This window comes from Borostomias antarcticus (assembly GCF_949987555.1).
Source record: "Borostomias antarcticus genome assembly, chromosome: 6".
Classification (NCBI taxonomy): Eukaryota; Metazoa; Chordata; class Actinopteri; order Stomiiformes; family Stomiidae; genus Borostomias; species Borostomias antarcticus.
This window is the reverse complement of record NC_140239.1, coordinates 8,520,331-8,539,503: the sequence shown is the minus strand read 5'-3', so window position 1 is coordinate 8,539,503 and position 19,173 is coordinate 8,520,331. Positions and strand designations below refer to the sequence as shown.

General features: G+C 48.5%; 2 protein-coding genes across 2 annotated transcripts in view; both read right to left on the bottom strand.

Moving 5' to 3' along the window:
• mamdc2a (MAM domain containing 2a) overlaps nucleotides 1-4,823 on the bottom strand; it is a gene marked incomplete at both ends in the record, with an annotated part of 19,363 nt that extends 14,540 nt beyond the window's left edge. Inside the window, 2 exons of the mRNA XM_084439683.1 lie at nucleotides 4,368-4,493; nucleotides 4,793-4,823. Coding sequence (XP_084295809.1) covers nucleotides 4,368-4,493; nucleotides 4,793-4,823 — 157 coding nt within the window. The remainder of the gene's footprint in view (nucleotides 1-4,367; nucleotides 4,494-4,792) is intronic.
• Nucleotides 4,824-14,241: 9,418 nt separating this feature from the next.
• LOC311310262 (cilia- and flagella-associated protein 95-like) lies at nucleotides 14,242-18,336 on the bottom strand (the record flags this gene model as incomplete). The annotated part of the gene is made up of 5 exons (XM_084439682.1): nucleotides 14,242-14,424; nucleotides 16,255-16,315; nucleotides 17,689-17,825; nucleotides 18,117-18,228; nucleotides 18,302-18,336. The coding sequence occupies 5 exons, from the start codon at nucleotides 18,334-18,336 to the stop codon at nucleotides 14,242-14,244; spliced, it is 528 nt and encodes a 175-aa protein (XP_084295808.1).
• Nucleotides 18,337-19,173: the final 837 nt, after the last annotated feature.

Below are 19,173 nucleotides of genomic sequence, written 5' to 3'. Positions count from 1 at the left end.
CGGTCTGGAGGGAACACTTGGCTGATCTGGTTATTTCTGGTTATTTCTAGGAGCGAACAGCGATCTGCAGGCGCTACGGCGCTGAACGAACTGCCCGCTGACGCCAGGACAGCAGAGTCGCTGCCCGTCTAGTTTTGCCACAGGCTCAAATCTCACCTCTTCAAGAAGTACAACCAGGATAAGATATTTGGTAAGGGGGGGGTAGCAGCATAAAAAAGGGATATCAGGGGCTAAATACATCCATAGGTACACATATATCCTCCCTCTTAAAGCACCTATTGTATTTATATTTTGCTACTCTTGCACTTTGATTATACTCTTAGTCCTGTTCTGGCTGACTACAACTATACCTACGTTAAATGCAACTAGAAATGGTGCTCGAAGAGTACAGACCTCCGCCCCTGAATGCATTTTGTGGCCCTGTGCACGTCAAAATTGAACAGGTTCTACTGTAAATTGGCCCATGCTACACCCCTCCACGAGTTTCATGAAAAGCAGTCTGGTAGTTTTTGTGTAATCCCAGTCCAAAAAAATGAATGGAGGTGAATGGAGGTGAATGGCCGGCCGTGTTCCGACCCGTGGACCCGACCTGGGATTCAGATCTGCTCCAAAATGGAATGGGTTCTAAGTTGGGCCGTACTACACTCCACCGGGTTTTGTGAAAATTGGTCCAGTAGTTTTTGCGTAATGCTGCTAACAAACGCACGCACACACACACACGCACGGCACCGAAAACATAACCTCTCGCCCTGCGCTGTCGCTGGGGCGGAGGTAATGATTGTAAGTCGCTTTGGATAAAAGTGTGTAATGTAATGTTCCCATGAAACCAGGTACTCCTGCGATGTCTCTGACAGCGGTACCCAAGGAGAGTGAGCCTGAGGTGTGCGACTGCATGCTCAGATGGGTACGCGCCTGGCCAGACTCACAGCTAAGAGTAAACAGAGAGAGTTATGACTGTGACACTTCGTGGTACGAGAAAGACCCTGAATAAACCCTGACCTAGTGTTTGTGTGTGTGTGGGGGGGGGGGGGGTGAGGTTGTGTGTGTGTGGTGTGTGTGTGTGGGGGGGGGGGTGAGGTTCTGTGTGTGTGTGTGGTGTGTGTATGTGTGTGTGGGGGGTGGGGGTGAGGATGTGTGGGAGTGTGTGGGTGTGCGGTTGTTTGTGGTGTGTGTGTGTGTTTGTGTGTGTGTATGTGTATGTGTATGTGTGTGGGTGGGTGGGTGTGAGGATATGTGTGTTTACAGTGAGCGTTGAGTACCTCTGCGTTAGCTGACAGAGCCTTTAGGTTCAGATAAGATTAAACCTTTAGACCTTTAGAGAAGGAACCAGAAGGATAGATAATGACTTTGAATGACTGCTCTGGTGGTCTCTGAAATTAGGAGGAATGAAGCGTAGGAAAGCTTCCCTCATTCATTCTACCTTTTATTATCCATTTATTCTGCTATTTTGATCTATTCATTCTACTGTTTTGATCGCTTCTTTCTACTTTTTAGATCTACATACAGCACATACAGTATCTTGTCTTCATACACCATCATGTCCAGAATCTTTCCCCTTCTGTCTGCAGGCTGGAACCATTAGTTGAAATGACATCCATACTGGTTTCAACCACAAAGTAAATCTTTTTTCGGAGGACGCACACCCCCTCCATCCCATGTTACTGTGGAAACCAAACAGAAAACATATCGCCGTGGTCTGGCCTCAGTTTTTACTCAGTCATTTATCGGCCCGTCAAGATCAGCCTGCTAACCCGCTAGTCTGCTAGGCCATGATGTCCTCATGAGGATCAGCCTGCTAACCTGCTAGCCTGCTGGGCCATGATGTCCTCATGAGGATCAGCCTGCTAACCTGCTAGCCTGCTAGGCCATGACGTCCTCATGAGGATCAGCCTGCTAACCCGCTAGCCTGCTGGGCCATGACGTTCCTGTGGGGATTAGCCTGCTAACCCGCTAGCCTGCTAGGCCATGACGTCCCTGTGGGGATTAGCCTGCTAACCCGCTAGCCTGCTAGGCCATGACGTCCTCATGAGGATCAGCCTGCTAACCCGCTAGCCTGCTGGGCCATGACGTCCTCATGAGGATCAGCCTGCTAACCCGCTAGCCTGCTAGGCCATGACGTCCCCAAGCTTGTGTCAGTGCAGGATCCTGACTAATCTTTGGCAGCTGGGGCAGTAGTTCCTTTGTTTTTGGCTTGCTACCTGTCTCTCTCTCCAACCTGCTACCTGTCTCTCTCCAACCTGATACCTCGATCTCTCTCTCCAACCTGGTACCTGTCTCTCTCCAACCTGCTATCTCTCTCTCAAACCTGCTACCTGTCTCTCTCTCCAACCTGCTACCTCTTTCTCTCCAACCTGCTACCTATCTCTCTCCAACCTGCCATCACCTGTCTCTCTCTCCAACCTGCTACCTCTCTCTAACCTGCTACCTGTCTCTCCCTCCAGCCTGCTAACTCTCTCTCTCCAACCTGCTACAGTACCTGTCTCTCTCCAACCTACTACCTGTCTCTCATCTCTCTCCAACCTACAACCTGTCTCTCCTCTGTCTCTGGGCTGCTACCTGTCTCTCTCGTCTCTCTCTCCAGCCTGCTACCTGTCTCTCTCCAACCTACTACCTGTCTCTCCTCTGTCTCCGGGCTGCTACCTGTCTCTCCCCTCTTTCTCCACCCTACTACCCGTCTCTCTCCAGCCTGCTACCTGTCTCTCTCCTCTCTCTCCAACCTACTACCTGTCTCTCTCCTCTCTCTCCGGGCTGCTACCTGTCTCTCCTCTGCATCCGGGCCGCTACCTGTCTCTCCTCCGCTCTAATAATACTTTAATGTGAACCGTTCTCCAGCTACTTGAGAAGAGGAGAAGGCCTGTTCTAAGTCACAAAGGGGGTAGCAGGGTTGGCCCGACCCAGCACAGAGCCAACTGGCTGTGGAACGCACACACACACACACACACGCACACACACGCACACACACACACACACACACACACACACACACACACACAGACCTACTGCGGAGCCCAGAGCCCTGCTCTCACTACAACATCGCCACTTATATTTAGAGGGGTAGTGTAAACTGCACAGACAGGTTATTATACACCAGGCTCCTCCAGGCCCACAGGGACTAATGTAAGACTCCTCACAGTCGGGAGAGGACAGAGGAGTGTGTGTGGCTTGGCATGCAGACTCGGGTGACATACATCTCTCAACATAGCTGCCTGATATTCTCTCTCTCTCTCTCTCTCTCTCTCTCTCTCTCTCTCTCTCATACTCTCCCTCAGTCACACTCTCTCTCTCTCTCTCTCTCTCTCTCTCTCTCTCTCTCCTACTCTCCCTCAGTCACACTCTCTCTCTCTCTGCAGACTGTCTGAGTGGTATTTAGTAGGGAAGACAATTAGCAGGCCTTTCCACTGATAGCTGACACTGACCTCCACAACTCCTGCTGCAGTTCTGATGGCCAGACATGTACAGTAACTCAGACTGGCGTCTCTGTCCTCAGGGGCCCCTACGAGGGCCGCTGTAGATGCCTCATGGCTTAACACATTACAGAACCACATTCAACACATTAACAAAACCACATTTCAACATGTTACTGCACCACATGGAACAACCGGCCTAATCTGGATTGGATAGCCAGACAAAATGATTCATTAAAATTCTCTGCCAGTCCTGTCTTTTCCGACGCCCGCTGTTCTCTCACTCTCTCTGTCCCACCCTCACATGTGCATGGGCGCACACACACGCACACACACACACACACACACACACACACACACACACACACACACACACACACACACACACACACACCCTCTCTCTCCCTCCCTCTCTTCTAAACAGTGTGCTAATGCAGCCAGTCATGCAGAGAGAGGGGAAAGGGTCAACAGAGACTCAGCTGGCTTTGCACTACTGGACCACGTCCACCAGAACGGACCATCTCAGACCTGATCATAACTGTGAATCATCCCACCTATAGCCTACTGTACTGTATGTGTGTATAAAATATGTAACCCGTCTGTCTCGGCATGCCCAGGGTGGGTTTTGAACCCAGGTCTCCCACTTGGGAGGCGGACACACTGACAGTTGCGCCAGAAGGGACGTCCAGTCTTTGAAGGACTGCCAGCGCTCCTTTGAGGAGTGAATTTCAACAGCTACTCCGCCTTTCACTTCGTTACATATAAAACACAGGCCTAATACAGTACTAACATACCTACATGACTGTTTAATGTAATTCTGAAATACAGTGGTAATTCTGAAATACAGTGAACAGGAGTGTTTACATCACTAATATTGAGCCGTATGAGATGTCCTCCTTCGTGTGACCCATCTTCATGTAACCCATTAAATCTTCCAAGTGCTCGTTGAGTTTCTCAACCCACCTTCCTCGTTCCTGCTCCACCTGGCGTAGCCGTGGTCGGAGGTGTAGCCGCAGGTGTCCCGCTCGAAGTTGCAGGAGCCCGGCAGCAGATGCTGCTGAGCTCCTACGAGCACGCGCAACAAGACGGCTGCGAAAACGACAGAACACAGTGAGAAACAAGAACGCACGACCCTGAATGAAACTTGTGCAAAACTTGTGAAAAGTGTGCGCATTTGACATGGTCAGCGTTCCTCCTGTGCTACAAGAATTCATCATTCATCGGAAGTCAGCGGTCTCAGAACGGCGGAAAAACCGAAAACTAACGCAACCTGCAACTCCAGCTGGAACTCGTAGCTGCGTGGCGCAGAGAAAGCATGCGTGACGAAATCAATTTCTCAGGTATTTATCTACTTCGAACGATTTAAAAAGGCTAAACGTTCGACTCACCCAGGGCAGCGAGATGGTAAACGTTGGTCATCGCGAGGCAGCAGCTGGACACGGTTTAACGGATTGGAGAGGATAGATCCACGCGCGCTTCGCCAAAACCGGTAAGTGCCGGACGGCAGGTCTGTCGGTGGACCTCACTAGTGCCTAGTTCGGTCGCCAATTCCCACACGCCGCCAGTATGGACCTCTCAGCTGCTGTCACGTTAACTTTACATGGCTTAATCCTACTTTGGAGACACTCGCGGCTCTTCTTGGCGCGCCGCGAGAGGAGGATGGAGAGAGGAGGATGAGGGAGGAGAGCTGGACGCTAATGAAGACCAGCTTCCAATAACGAACGGACGCATCGCCGCAGGGAATCTGTGTACTCCGCCTCCGGCAGCGCTTCCCTGTGGACGGGATCACAGGCATTCCAGCCTCACTCATCACATGGTCAAATAGGCCTCACCCTCCATTTAGAGAAACATTTGGTCATTCACTCACACAGCTTCTGTGCACAGTTATGTTGCAGCGTCAGCATGCAGTAGAATAGGTATATTTATGCACTAATTATTGTGAATATTATTTTTCCTTCTTGCACACACCGAGTGAAACAGAGTCCCATTGTTAGCGAGTTAAAACGGTGTCTGTCCCGCGAGAGAAAACGGTTCGAATCCCACTCAGGGCATGCCGAAAAGTATACACACACCCACACACCCACACACATATATATAATAGACCTCAGTCACCTCAGCCACCCTCCCCCGCTTCCCATGGTTCCATGACTCATTCTGTGGAACTTTTGGAGCTTATCTACTGCATCTTGGACAGACATAGGATAATAATTTGTCAAAGGGTCTCAGACACGGTGAAAAGAAGAGTCTGTGCTTATAACTCCCTCTGGAAACTGACTGTTAGGGTTAGTGGAATATTCTTAATTTCCTCTGCTCTGCATTGTGTTGACTCCGTGTATGAATTGTGCTATATAAATAAAGTTTGATTTGCTTTGGTTTGATAATACTAACTATTGTACTTAATACGATATATAATATTAGCATTTTTAATTCCATTTGTAAATATGAAATATATATGGCCCTAACACTCGATAGCTGTACCCGTGTCCCAGTACGTGGCATAGTTGGGTTTGTGAGACTGAAACATTTGGAAGATTGCAGCTGCTCACAGAGACGTTGGTATTTACCCAGGAAAATGTTATGCCACAGCCGTGGGCATGTTTTCTTTTCCTTCCACTGTATCTCTGCTACTGTAGCTGCACTTCATCAGTACCATGTTCCTGTGGGCAGTCACTCCCGAGCGCCGAGCCCCCCCTCATGTGTGCTTCAGCGTCTCTCTGGAAAAGCGTCTGTCTGGGTGTGTGGGTTCGCGCAAGTGTGTGTATGTGTGTTTGTTAGTGTGTATGTGTGTGGTCCTTAGTGTGTATGTGTGTGTTTGTGTGGTTGTTTGTGTGTATGTGTGTGTGTGTGTGTGTGTGTGTGTGTGTGTGTGTCACCCTCGGCTCTCCATGTCATTATTCTGTGTTTGTTGCTCTTGTTACCAACACTGTCCCGGTAATCCAGTGAGAGTCTGGATGTGGCTGGATGAGGTAATGGAGCCGACTGGCTCAGCTGCTGTGAACCGGCCCTGGCTGTTAGCTGGCTGGGTTAACAGCCGACGCACGGCTCCAGAGATATACAGTGCAGTACAACTAGCTGGCTGGGTCAACAGCGGACGCATGGCTCCAGACACACTGTATAAAGTACAGCTGAATCCACTCACTGTCACACACAAGTGCACTCATACATTTTGTGCATTGTGCTGGAGAGTACAGTAGATTTGAGTAGAGTAGAATAGAGTAGAGCAGAGTACAGTAGAGTTAGAGTAAAGTAGAACAGAGGAGAATTAGAGCAGAGCAGAGTTGAACCAGGCCAGATCCAGCCTGGCTTATGTGCGTGGCTGGCTTGTTTCTGTTCAGGACTGGTAGGACGGAAGCTAGTCATGCCACTGAAATAGCTGTGAATTGAAATGACATGAAATAATGTCTGATAAATTAAGAGAGGTCTTGTTGCCTGGACACATCAGTTCCAAAAAGTAAACAACAGTGTTTGTTTAGCTACATATAGACTAGAGGAGTTTCGCTCAGCATAGACGGTAATCTCTGAGAATGTCTTACGTGGGAGTCCAATGCTCTGACCACTACTCTACATGTGCAGTGGAGATCGGCGGGTTGATTTTGGTGTCCTTCTTGATTTTGGTGTGCTGGGACTACTGCCTCTTGTGGTGTCAACAGAGAGATGCAGGCCAACATTGTCTGGAGTAACGGAGTAAGGGAGGGAGGGAGGGAGGGGGGAGGGAGTGATAACCCGACAAATGCTATACTAGCTGCGCGGCTGGCCAGCCATGCACAAATAGAGTTAGAGCAGAATAGAGCAGAGCAGAGTAAAGTAGAGTAGAGTAGAGTGGACAGAGCAGTCCTGGGTTAGTGATCTGTTGTGTGATCCACCTTGCTAGTTGATGGATTGTCTGATTTTATTTATGGATACAGCAGACAATAAAATCCAAGGGATAACATGCAAAAGTGAAACACTTATTTCCAACATGGCCCCCTGATGTCTTCAAAACAGACACATCACACACACACACACACACACACACACACACACACACACACACACACACACAGACACTCTCTCATTGTCCTGCTGTACATCTACATCTCTCTCTCGCCCACCCAGCTACCCCCCCACACACACGCTCTCTCTCTGTCTCTCTCTCATTGTCCTCACCCTACATCTGCCCATCATCTGCTGAGCTGTCTCTCTGTAGGAGCAGGAGGAACCAGAAAGAGAAAGCAGCAGCCCACTCTGGTCAGGGAACTAGAAGACTTTAACATTTTCACCAGATGGACGGAGCATGGAAATTAGTACTGCAGCCATGCCTGACAGGAAAATCCTTTGTTTCTCTCTCTCCCTCTCCCTCTCTCTCTCTCTCACACACACACACACACACACACACACACACACGTTTCCATATACAGTACATTACAAATCGTCTGTAAGAACATGACCATCAGAGCGAGAACATAATGGTACAGTACAGTACAGTATGTAACAGGTTGAAATGTCGCAGAGTAAAGGCTGCTATGTTCCCACGGCGTCCGTCTGTCTGGCTCTCTCAAACAGATCGAGAGCTTTGACCCTTGACCTAGGCAGTGCCAGGCGCTGTGGCCATTAGTGGGCCCCCGACTCCAGGCTGTGTGTTTTCCCAGGCCGGAGGGATGGCTGATGGATAAACCGTCCCCACTCTCCACCTTCCACAGAGACATAAACACGACGTCGGGCCCCAGCCTGCCTGAGCTTATAATGGAGGTGTTGTTGCGATGTGTATGAAGGGTCGGAATCCCTTAACAACCATATATGCAGGCACACGCGTGTAGCAGGCTGGCATGTGAGCACACACACGCACACGCGTCCAGGGACAGTCATACACATACAGGACAGCACACACACATGCACACACACACACATCTTAGGATGTGGAAAAGTCCACATTGTGTGTGTGTGTGTGTGTGTGTGTGCTAATACCTTCAGTGGAAACACAGACATATAGGTGTCTGCAGTACAGGCTCCAATAGCTTCAGTGTACGTGTGTGTGTAGAGAGAGCCAGAGAGAGTGTGTGTGTGTGCGTGTGTGTGTGTGTGTGTGTGTGTGTGAGAGAGAGAGAGAGGGAGAGTGTGTATGTGTGTGTCCGTGTTTGTATGTGTGTGAGAGAGTGCTTGTGTGTGTGTGTCTGTGTGCGTGCAGGTGTGTATTTGTGTGTGTGTGTCAGACCCCAGCTGGAGGAGGTTACATAGACCACCACATACTCTGAGCTCAACGATTAGGTTTCTGAGTCTAATATTTCAATCACTTTACTTTTCCAAGGTTGTCAACCATAAACAAAACTCTTTTCCACTGCTGAACAGACATAATGACAAACCACAGGACTGCAGTGAACTCATTATCACATTAAACTCTGATGAATCAGCATTCATCTGGTGGTAAAAGGACTGCATCATCTGTGGTTTTAAACAGAAAGGACATGGTAGCTATTTTGGGTCCTGATGTATCAGACCTGATTGGTCCGAATGCTATTTTGAATCATGTGCTTGATTGCCTATATTATGTGTTTCATTGTGGTGTGTGTGTGTGTGTGTGTCTGTAGTGGTGGAGCTCCAGTAGGCTGATGATCTGCAGTCCAGCTGTCTGCCGGCCCACACAAATTCTTCTTCTTCTTCGTATAGGTTAGATGTTTGTTTCTCCCCCCCCCCCCCAGGGGCTCGGGGCCAAGGAACTATCTTTACCACCCCGAGCCTGGGTGAGGGGTGACCTGGGCTATATATCCAGGCACACCTCCAGAAGCCATGTCACCGTTTCGTCATCCACAACCGTCAGGCCACGCATGGTCTGCCCGTAGTCTGCAGTTTGTTCCTCGGCGCCACACCCGCACACTGCCCCGGATGCCAAGCCCCATCTGTGCATCGATGAGCGGAAGCGTCCCACACCGGTCCGGAGACGATCAAGCCTCACCCACGCCGGTCTGGGTGAGCCCATCCCGGGAGGGGAAGGACCGGCGGCCGGGGTAGAATCATGGAGTCTGGAGGTGTTTGCCTCCCTCTCCGCACGCCAGGTGTGGTCCGCCACAGGTGTGGTCCACAGGCAGAGCAGCTCCGCCGGCTGCTCTCCCCGCCTGTGGCAGCCGAACGCCAGCCCGGGTGGTGGACCTCAGTTGGCAGACTTTGCTTTGCTTACGGTGGTTAATCGCAGCTACTGACGGGGGGCACCACAAGAAGGTGTCTGCCTCGCCCCCCTGCACATACACTCACTCACATACACTCACACTCACACACACACACACACACACACACACACACACACACACACACACACACACAGCAAAAGAAAGGCATTGCATGGTGGGAGAATGGGAGCGGTATTCAGATAACTGAGAACAGAGGAAAACAACAACAGAGTGACCTCAGGAGCTCCATAAAGATACTAATAGAAACACATCTTCAGTGACCTGCTGTATCTCCACTGAACGCACACACCGTCAGAATTCCCACCTGCGGCTCTTCTAGAGCTTTGCCTCTGGCAGCTGAGAACTTTTCGCTGTGTGCGAGCAGAATGAAAGAAACAAGATTTCACCCTTTAATTCCACGCTTGGAAATCCTCCTCAAGCCCTAGACTAGTGTTTGTCATCACCCGTATAAATCCCCTTATGAAAAGATCAGAATTATCTTATTATAGTTTGGAACCCAAAGGCCCCTCTAGCTCTGTTTGACCTGCCAACAAAGACAGGTATGTTCAGCTGGTTGGAGGAGGAGAGAGTCAATCCAAAATGGTGATGATGATGGCTGCCGTCTACTGAGATGTGTGGGGAGAAGAGTTCTCATGGGCGAGGGCTAGCCATGTATAAATACCATTTATCAGTGAGAGCTGAAATCTCTTGCAGATGCAGATGATCCCTTTGTTGTGCTTACGATGTTCTCACTGGCAGCGTCCCACAGACGAGCAGAGGATTGTGGGTAAGATTAGATCTATCCGGGAAGGAGCAGAGGACTGTGGGTAAAGTCTGCCATGTGCGTGGCAGGAGTAAGAGGACTCAGTGGAGGTTTAGGTTCTGTGCTGGTAGAAACCACAGAGGTCCATTCATCGATGCACAGATGGGGCTTGGTATCCTGCGCGGCGTGCGAGTGTGGCGCCAAGGAACAAACCACAGACCACGTCATCCAGGACTGTCTGATATATCAAGCACCCAACGGAACGCGTGGCCTGACGGTTGTGGATGATGAAACGGTGACATGGCGCCTGGAGGTGTGCCTGGATATATCGCCCGGGTGACCCCCTCACCCAGGCTCGGGGTGCTAAAAGGATAGCCCCTCGGCCCCGAGCCTGGGGGGGAGAGAAACATCGAAACCCACACCAAGACGACGACAGTGCAAACGCAATACAAAAACGGTGCAAATACAAAATACAATACAACCAATAATAAGGCACAATGCAAATTACTCAACATATACAGAAGTGTGGTGAGTGTACAGTATGTACAGTGCCTGCACAGAGTGTGGTGTGATAGATGAGGGATGCTTTATATATAGAAGTACAATTGTTGCATTATGCATTTTGTAGCAATGTGTGCTTTCTGTCTACAACTAATTTGACTCATGACACCTGTCAGACAGTGTTGGAGACCCAGATGACACCTGTCGGACACGGTGGAGGAGACCCAGACTACACCTGTCAGACACAGTGGAGGAGACCCAGACTACACCTGTCGGACACGGTGGAGGAGACCCAGACTACACCTGTCGGACACAGTGGAGGAGACCCAGACTGACGGGTGGTGGAACTATGCTGAGCACCAGGCCTGCTCCACACAGAGCTCTGCGCGTCCGGAGAAGTGCTTTTCCGGAGACTTCCACAGTCTTCTGTTTTAAAACGATGCGGTTCTGGTCTCTGTCGCTTTAAATCAACTGACTCGGTGTGAATGTTATACTTGACGTGAAGCTACTGTAGAGGGTGGAAGTGGAACACATGGTGTTCTGCGTGTGTACGTTCTGTGCCTACTGGACAACATGCAGGACCACAGGTGTTTTTTTCTGGTTGGAGGCGCAGGCCTTTGTACGATGAGAGATAGTGACTTAACACTGAGAAACGCCGGATGTCTACATAACAGTGGCTTCTGGTATCTCCACACACTCTCTCTGTAACAAAGGTGAACTTCGTTACCAATCCTTTGCACCTGGCACTATTTGCACATTAATGTAGTAGGCCTACACTGTGTTTAATTTGACTGTTTGCACAGCAGTTTTTGCACAGCATTAATAATTGCACACCGAGTCCTGTTATGGTTTAAAGCTTGAATATGGTTTAAGCTTTATTGAATGTGAATTGGCTGGTCATGTGGGGTTTGTTTGTGTGTGGATTGTCTTGTCCTGCAGGATCAGCTACTCTGTATGGGCAATGGTAAGCTCCACCTGTGGAGGCAAACAAATGTTCAGTACCTAACCTGACATGAATTTGGTTTGTTTGGTTAAATGCCAATGATTGGGTATGGGCAGGTGCAATGCTTTCATGGTGCAATACTTTTTAGTGCAAAAGTTCTAGTGCAATATGACAATGGTGCAATGTAAAGTTTGAATTGCTTGTTCATGCAAACATTTACCTGAGCCGTATTGTGTTTTCGAGGCGTTCGGGCAAAAGAGTTCCCTGGATGTCCGAGCACCTAAATAGTTCCGGGAGGGACCATGTGATGGGATAGCAGAGGAGGTGTTGTGTTATCTTGAAATGTATATTGTTTATATGTTGCAGTAGTCATTGTGGACATGGTGGATGTATCGGTATGGATTTGATTGATATTTTGGATTATGTATGTTAAAGCAGCAGTATGTTGAATTTTGGAGTGGTATTTGTACACCCCTGTAGTTGGTAGCATCCAGGCTAATTTCCTGTGGCAGGGTATATAAGGTTGCCAGTATTCATCTGACTGCGCTGTGATTGGTAGGACCCTGGAGAGCTGCTGGCAGCCAGCCAGCCCTCGAGTCTTTTGTCATGTCGTTTTTGTGGGTGAATAAAACATCTTTTTGCTTGCAACATACCACCGCCTCTTTGCTGTAAATCCAGCTGCTAAACAGGTTCGTTCTAACACTCTCCTAATGGTGGCCCAAATTCAGCGAGCACCAGATCATTGTATAAAACCATTCATCTTAGAGAACGTCTGAACAACCCCCTTCCCCTCAACACCAGATTTAAAACATTCTAGTAAACTTGAAGGGTTTGTGCCGGATGCTTGGTGTCTTCAAGGTAGAATGGTTTGATTCAAGCTCCATTATTATCAACTAACTTTTCAGTTCACTGATCACTGGATGAAGATCTCTTTAGATCTCTGGATTAGGGTCATCTGAACAGATTTGCTTCTCATTATAACCAAAATACAACAGCTGTCAGATTGAGAGGAGTTTAGGGTTAGGTGTTTAGGGTTAGAGGTGTTAGGGTTAGGTGTTTAGCGTTCGGTTAGGTGTTTAGCGTTAGGTTAGTTGTAGGATAACTCTACTGTGACATTAGAGGCCCTCTCATTCCAACATGTTACCATTTCACCATCCCATCCCCATCACTGTGCCTGGGAACATGACGTCACTATCGAAGAAGGATGAATACAGCCAAGGTGGTGAAAATACTTAGATGATGCTGCTGGAAAAAGAGAATAGGTCTTGCAGGTCCTCTTAATGCACTTCAAAAGAAAAATGAATGAGTGTGTTTGCTGAAAGCAGAAAAATGATTTATGTTCCCCTTAAGGCTTTTACAGTATTTCCACATATTATTTTATTTTTTTGCAAAGAACCTGGAAAATGATATGCACAAACACTGCTGACAGATCCAGAAGAGATTTCCATACAGAACATCTGATACAGTAGTTCTCAGTCTTCTTCTACAGACACTTCAGAACACAGGAAGGAGAACTAACCCAGCATGTCTGGATTTAACATGTTTTCTCTTGATATTGAAAACACACGGCAAACACACACACACACACACACACACACACACACACACACACACACACACACACACACACGTCCCTGCCATGTGAGTCAATGGAAGGTCATATCCAGTTCAAGCCCGGGTGAGGTCAGATCCCAGGGGTATATTCACTCAGTCTGACATCGTGTGTTACAATGAAAGACTGCACAAAACCCCAGAGGTGTCTGACAGCGCCACGCCAGGCCACGCCTCACTCTCTGGTCTTTGAAAAATGGCCTGTTCCTTTTCCCCTCTGCCCGGGCTAAATAAACACAGAGGGCCCTGCTGTGGAGTACTTTCTAACAGATGATACGATGAGGATGGGATGATCCTTGTGGAAATAACAAAATAAACGAATGACTGAACAAAATATTCACCCTGGGAGATGAAGAGAGCAGCTACACAAGCACAACCTGAGGCTCACAGAGAAAGAGAGAGAGACAGAGAGAGAGAGAGCAGATGTTGAAAAACTCCATTGAACACAGTATTATACTGTAAGATAAACACAATGGAATATACTATAAAGATAAACACAATACTGTAGCATAGTGGCGTAGCTGCATTTCCAGATACACCGATACAGCTCGGGACTGCAGTTGAAAACTAGCCACACTGGCTAACACTGCCACATTTACAGAAATGTCAATTAATGTGCACTGTCCCTGTAATTTTAAACTGAATAAAGTAAAGGAAAAATGAAACAAAACAAATAAAGTAAAGAATGAAACAAAACAACGGGACAGAAACACCATGTATTTCATGCCTTCATCGGCTCATGGCAGGGAACACAAAGTACTTAGGGATGAAAGTCCAAAGCGGTCGCAAAACAGCCACAGCCCATGGGTGGACAGGGGGTCCCGAGGAGGCGGTGGCCACAGCCCATGGGTGGACAGGGGGTCCCGGGGAGGCGGTGGTCTAGGGGCAGACGGGGTTGGTGGGCCCTGCGTGGACACCGGTCCTGTCACCGAGGTCCGCGTAGACGCCGCTCTCGTCCTGCCAGGTGTGGCGTCCGGCGCGGCGGTAGTCAGCAGCGTCGGTGAACTGGGACTGGCGCTTCCTGAAGTCCGGCCTGCTCTCCGACGGGCCCTCCGTGGCCCTCTGGGGGACCAGAACACAGAGATGGTCAGGGTCAGAACAGAGGGATGGTCAGGGTCAGAACACAGGGATGGTCAGGGTCAGAACACAGGGATGGTCAGGGTCAGAACACAGGGATGGGTCAGGGTCAGGCACAGATCTCAGAACACAGGGATGGTCAGGGTCAGGTACAGATCTCAGAACACAGGGATGGTCAGGGTCAGAACACAGGGATGGGTCAGTTACAGAACACAGGGATGGGTCAGGGTCAGAACACAGGGATGGGTCAGGCACAGATCTCAGAACACAGGGATGGTCAGGGTCAGGTACAGATCTCAGAACACAGGGATGGTCAGGGTCAGAACACAGGGATGGGTCAGTTACAGAACACAGGGATGGGTCAGGGTCAGAACACAGGGATGGGTCAGGCACAGATCTCAGAACACAGGGATGGGTCAGTTACAGAACACAGGGATGGGTCAGTTACAGAACACAGGGATGGTCAGGGTCAGAGAACAGGGATGGTCAGGGTCAGGAACAGATGTCAGAACACAGGGATGGGTCAGGGTCAGAACACAGGGATGGTCAGGGTCAGGCACAGATCTCAGAACACAGGGATGGTCAGGGTCAGGAACAGATGTCAGAACACAGGGATGGGTCAGGATCAGTTATAAATGTCAAAACACAGGGATGATACAGATGTCACGACACATTTTCTGGGCCCTATTTTTGCCTTGTTTTCTAGATGACATGGCAGTAAAATAAAAGATTTTTTGAGGATTCCTGGTCAGGGTCAGGTACAGAACACAGGGATGGTCAGGCACAGATCTCAGAACACAGGGATGGTCAGGGTCAGGCACAGATCTCAGAACACAGGGATGGTCAGGGTCAGGTACAGAACACAGGGATGGTCAGGCACAGATCTCAGAACACAGGGATGGTCAGGGTCAGGAAAAGATGTCAGAACACAGAGATGGGTCAGGATCAGTTATAAATGTCAGAACACAGGGATGATACAGATGTCACAACACATTTTCTGGGCACTATTTCTGCCTTGTTTTCTAAATGGCGTGGCAGTAAAATATATATATATATAAAAACTAAAAGATTTTTAATGGATTCCTGTGTGTCATGTACTGCTTTTTCTCACTGGCTAAGAACTTAAAAGACCCTTATTTTTCAAAGGGAACCCACCAAACAGGGGGGTGTAATGTGGCAGACATCACATCACAGATGTCCTTAAATGTCCCTCAGTTCGCTAAGGAACAACGCAGCCCCCCGGAGGCCACGGAAACCCCATACCATCTGGACCCGCATATGTAGAACTGATCGAGCAATGACAGAATGTTCTCTTATTTCCCGTTTGAAATTATATGTTGATTCGCTGTTTTCGAAAGCTGAATGTGAAGTATCTGCAGGCCTGAGGGAAAGCCCCGGGGCGGCCTACTGTGGAGATGCGGCGGCCATTATTGCACATCTGCTATCGGTTACTGTACGAGCGGGCAGGGCCAATGAGAGAAGCCGCTCAAGATACATCACGCTACATTCGGCTACTTCTTACGGAAAAAAATAAACCTTGTGTTTGCGGAATGTGAAGGAGATGGAATATGACATAAAGACATAAAAACACTAGCAGCTGAGATATCCAGACAGGCAGACGAAGATAAACTTGCCATGTTTTACCACACAAATGATATACCAATTTTAAATCGGACATTATTCAATTCATGTAAAACGAGAATAAGATAAGCAAGCGATACACTGGCTACATTCAAACGAGCAAAATGTGATCGCTCAACAACAATTGGGCTGTGGTTTTGTAATAAGATTACCACGCCTGTCATTCACACTCACCACCTCCTTGCTGTAGCCACATGGAGGCAGGTAGTCCACGGAGTAGGTGGAGTCCAGCTGCCTGCAGGGAGAGAGAGGGAGAGGCAGTTCAGCCAGGCGCCTGTCTCTGCAGTAAGCAAGGCCCTCACAACCTTTTAAAGCCGGGATCAGACACGGCAGCCAAGACAGTAAAGGCAGTTTAACAGTTGTTTGTTATTTTTAGAATGTCTCTCTGTTCAAAAATGCTCTTGAAGATTCATCATGTAAAGTTTTTAGCACTACAGTTGAAAGTGCTGTTTCAAAATAACATTCCATTCTAAAACTGCTTCAAACTGTCTTGGAGGTGGGTCTCAACCGGTCTCAACCCACATTTAGAGAGCCTATAGGACCTCACAGGACTCAAAACACACAGGATCTCCAGCCATATATTTGTTTATTTATTCTGTGGACAGCCAGAGTAAACGCAGCCTACTGGGTTCTGGGGGGATTACACCTTTGGTATACAAATGAATTATAATGTAATTGAGTTTCTCATTGAAAGCTGCAACAATACTGATGTTTTGGCTGACACGAATGACAAATGACATGCCGTTATGGTATAATGTCTTTATATGTATCTCTGGTGTCTAAAAGGCTCTCCGAGCGTTTCTCCCACACTGGGACTCGAGTAGCAGCAGGACATCCTCACTCTTCCCCCAGCTGTCCTCCATCACTTATGCAACTTTGTTTGACAGAGAAGCCGCAGGCCTTGAGGGTTTTTATGACAGGGCCCAGAAGTGGACGCAGAGGCTGGCTTGAAGATGTTAAGGCACACTGAACACATTGGCGCCCAGTCATACCTACAAGGAATTCATCAGTGCATTATGGCTGCCTGCTATCGACCCCTAGTGGTCAAACACGGTTACACAACAGACCAGTCCCAGAGGGGCTGTCACACAGCTATGATGTCACACAGGTTGGAGGACCCCGCCCCCTGGCGGGGTCCTCCAACCCTGAAGCCAATCAGAGTCAAGTCGTGGAACGGCCGAGGGAAGGACACGGCCTCTTACATCTGGTTATGTCCAGGGCGATGACGTGGCAGCACGCGGTTTATCCCCTCAGTCACGGTGTCCCTGCTGTGATGTAAACACAAACATAAACTAATACGCACCTCGATAAACACAGTCAGACGCAATGCTTCACAGCTGTTACAGGGTGGCCAGGCCAGCATGTCGCTCGTCAGGATTATGGCTGCCACCCTAACTGGGCTCGATCTCGGGCCCTCCGACTCCTAAGCACGCATGGCCGCCTACCAGAAACCCTTGGCCAGCTACGGCGATCGAAAGGCTGGCTATTCTCTAGCGTGGGTGGTCAGTATTTCAAGTGAGGAGCGAGTTCGACTAAAGCAACTTGTTTCCAAGTAACTGCAGCGACAGTTACTAGAACCAGGCCTACAAGCTGCAGCCGCAGGCCTACCTGGCCATAAAGCGCCTGTCAAAGTCTGGAGACTGGAAGTGGTCTGACTCCACCATAGACATGGGGGTCTTCCTGGGCTCCCACTCTTTCTTCAGAAGGTACTGAGACATCTGGGTCCCTGTACTGGTGCTCCAGTCCTGGGGACAGACAGGCACAGTAGGATAGGTAGGTATAGAAGGTAGGTAGGCCTATAGGATAGGTAGGTATAGAACAGGGATAGGTATCACTTGGGATGGAGTCTGAATTCACATGCAGTGGGCCTATAGACTAGATTGAAAACACAAACGATGCCTGCACATACATATAAACTACATTTAGTGTAGCTAGGTCATACTAGGTGGTACTTTTTTGTTCCTGTGCCTTTAAGGACTAAATGACTAAACTGTTGGCATGCTATAATGTGAGTTTGAGAGGGGTAGGCTACTTACAGCATCCATGCATGTTCCAAAGTGTTTATATGTGGATTTGCTGAGCTTCTTCTCTCCCTCGGGGCACAGCGTGAAGTCATAGTCTTTGGGTTCGGCTTCTCGGTTTTTATGCCTGTTAAAAGGAAAATATTTTCATCTGCCAAAAGAATCATTTCAGATTCATAGATCTAGTGGGCTATACTCACCAATTCGAGATAAGAGTTGGTCTGCTGTAGTACATCTTGGATGAAAAAGTCAACCGATCGATGAAAAACATTCCACCAGCAATTACACTGCCTGGAACTTTATGTCCATTACAACGGGGTTCCCGAATTCCATGTTATGACGTCATAAGCAATAACGTCTGTGAAATACATTTCTGCCCAACACGATTCTACGATGGATTCTTGGCTATGTATAATATAGGCTACATGAATCGACTTCCAACCGTGCATCGGAAAGTGTTGTTAATGCTTTTTATCTGATGGTTGGTTGGTTGACACTTTGTTACCATGGCGATTGGCGAACTTGCGTTACCAATAGGTCATGTGACGACACGACCAGTGAATTATCCTTCTCATGTTCCTAAAAAAAAGACAAAAATCATGTCCCTGCCGAATATCTCCTCTCCTCAATCTAGCTCGGGGGGGGGGGGGTCTTATTAAAGAAACATAAAATATCGAGCATAAATGAAACACATTTCTGATCAAATTCTCCCGTCTAGCCACAGCCAGGGGTATAGGCCGAGACGACCCCTGGCGGCAGTTCAGACTAACATAAATGTAGCGTTAGAATAATAAACTATTACCCTAACTGACCCCGAGACTACTCAAAAGCTTCCCGTGTTTTTGTATTTTTCTGTAAAATTGTGCCGGTGAAGATGGTTATGAGCAGTAGGGTGAAACATTTAATCAATGTAGTGATTGTAAAATGATGGTAAAAAAGCACTCCAGCACTCTCTGGATAGGTTCGCAACTGAGTGTGAAGCGGCTGGGATGAGAATCAGCACTTCTAAGTCTGAGGCCATGGTTCTCAGCAGGAAACCGGTGGCCTGTCCGCTCCGAGTAGGAAATGAGTC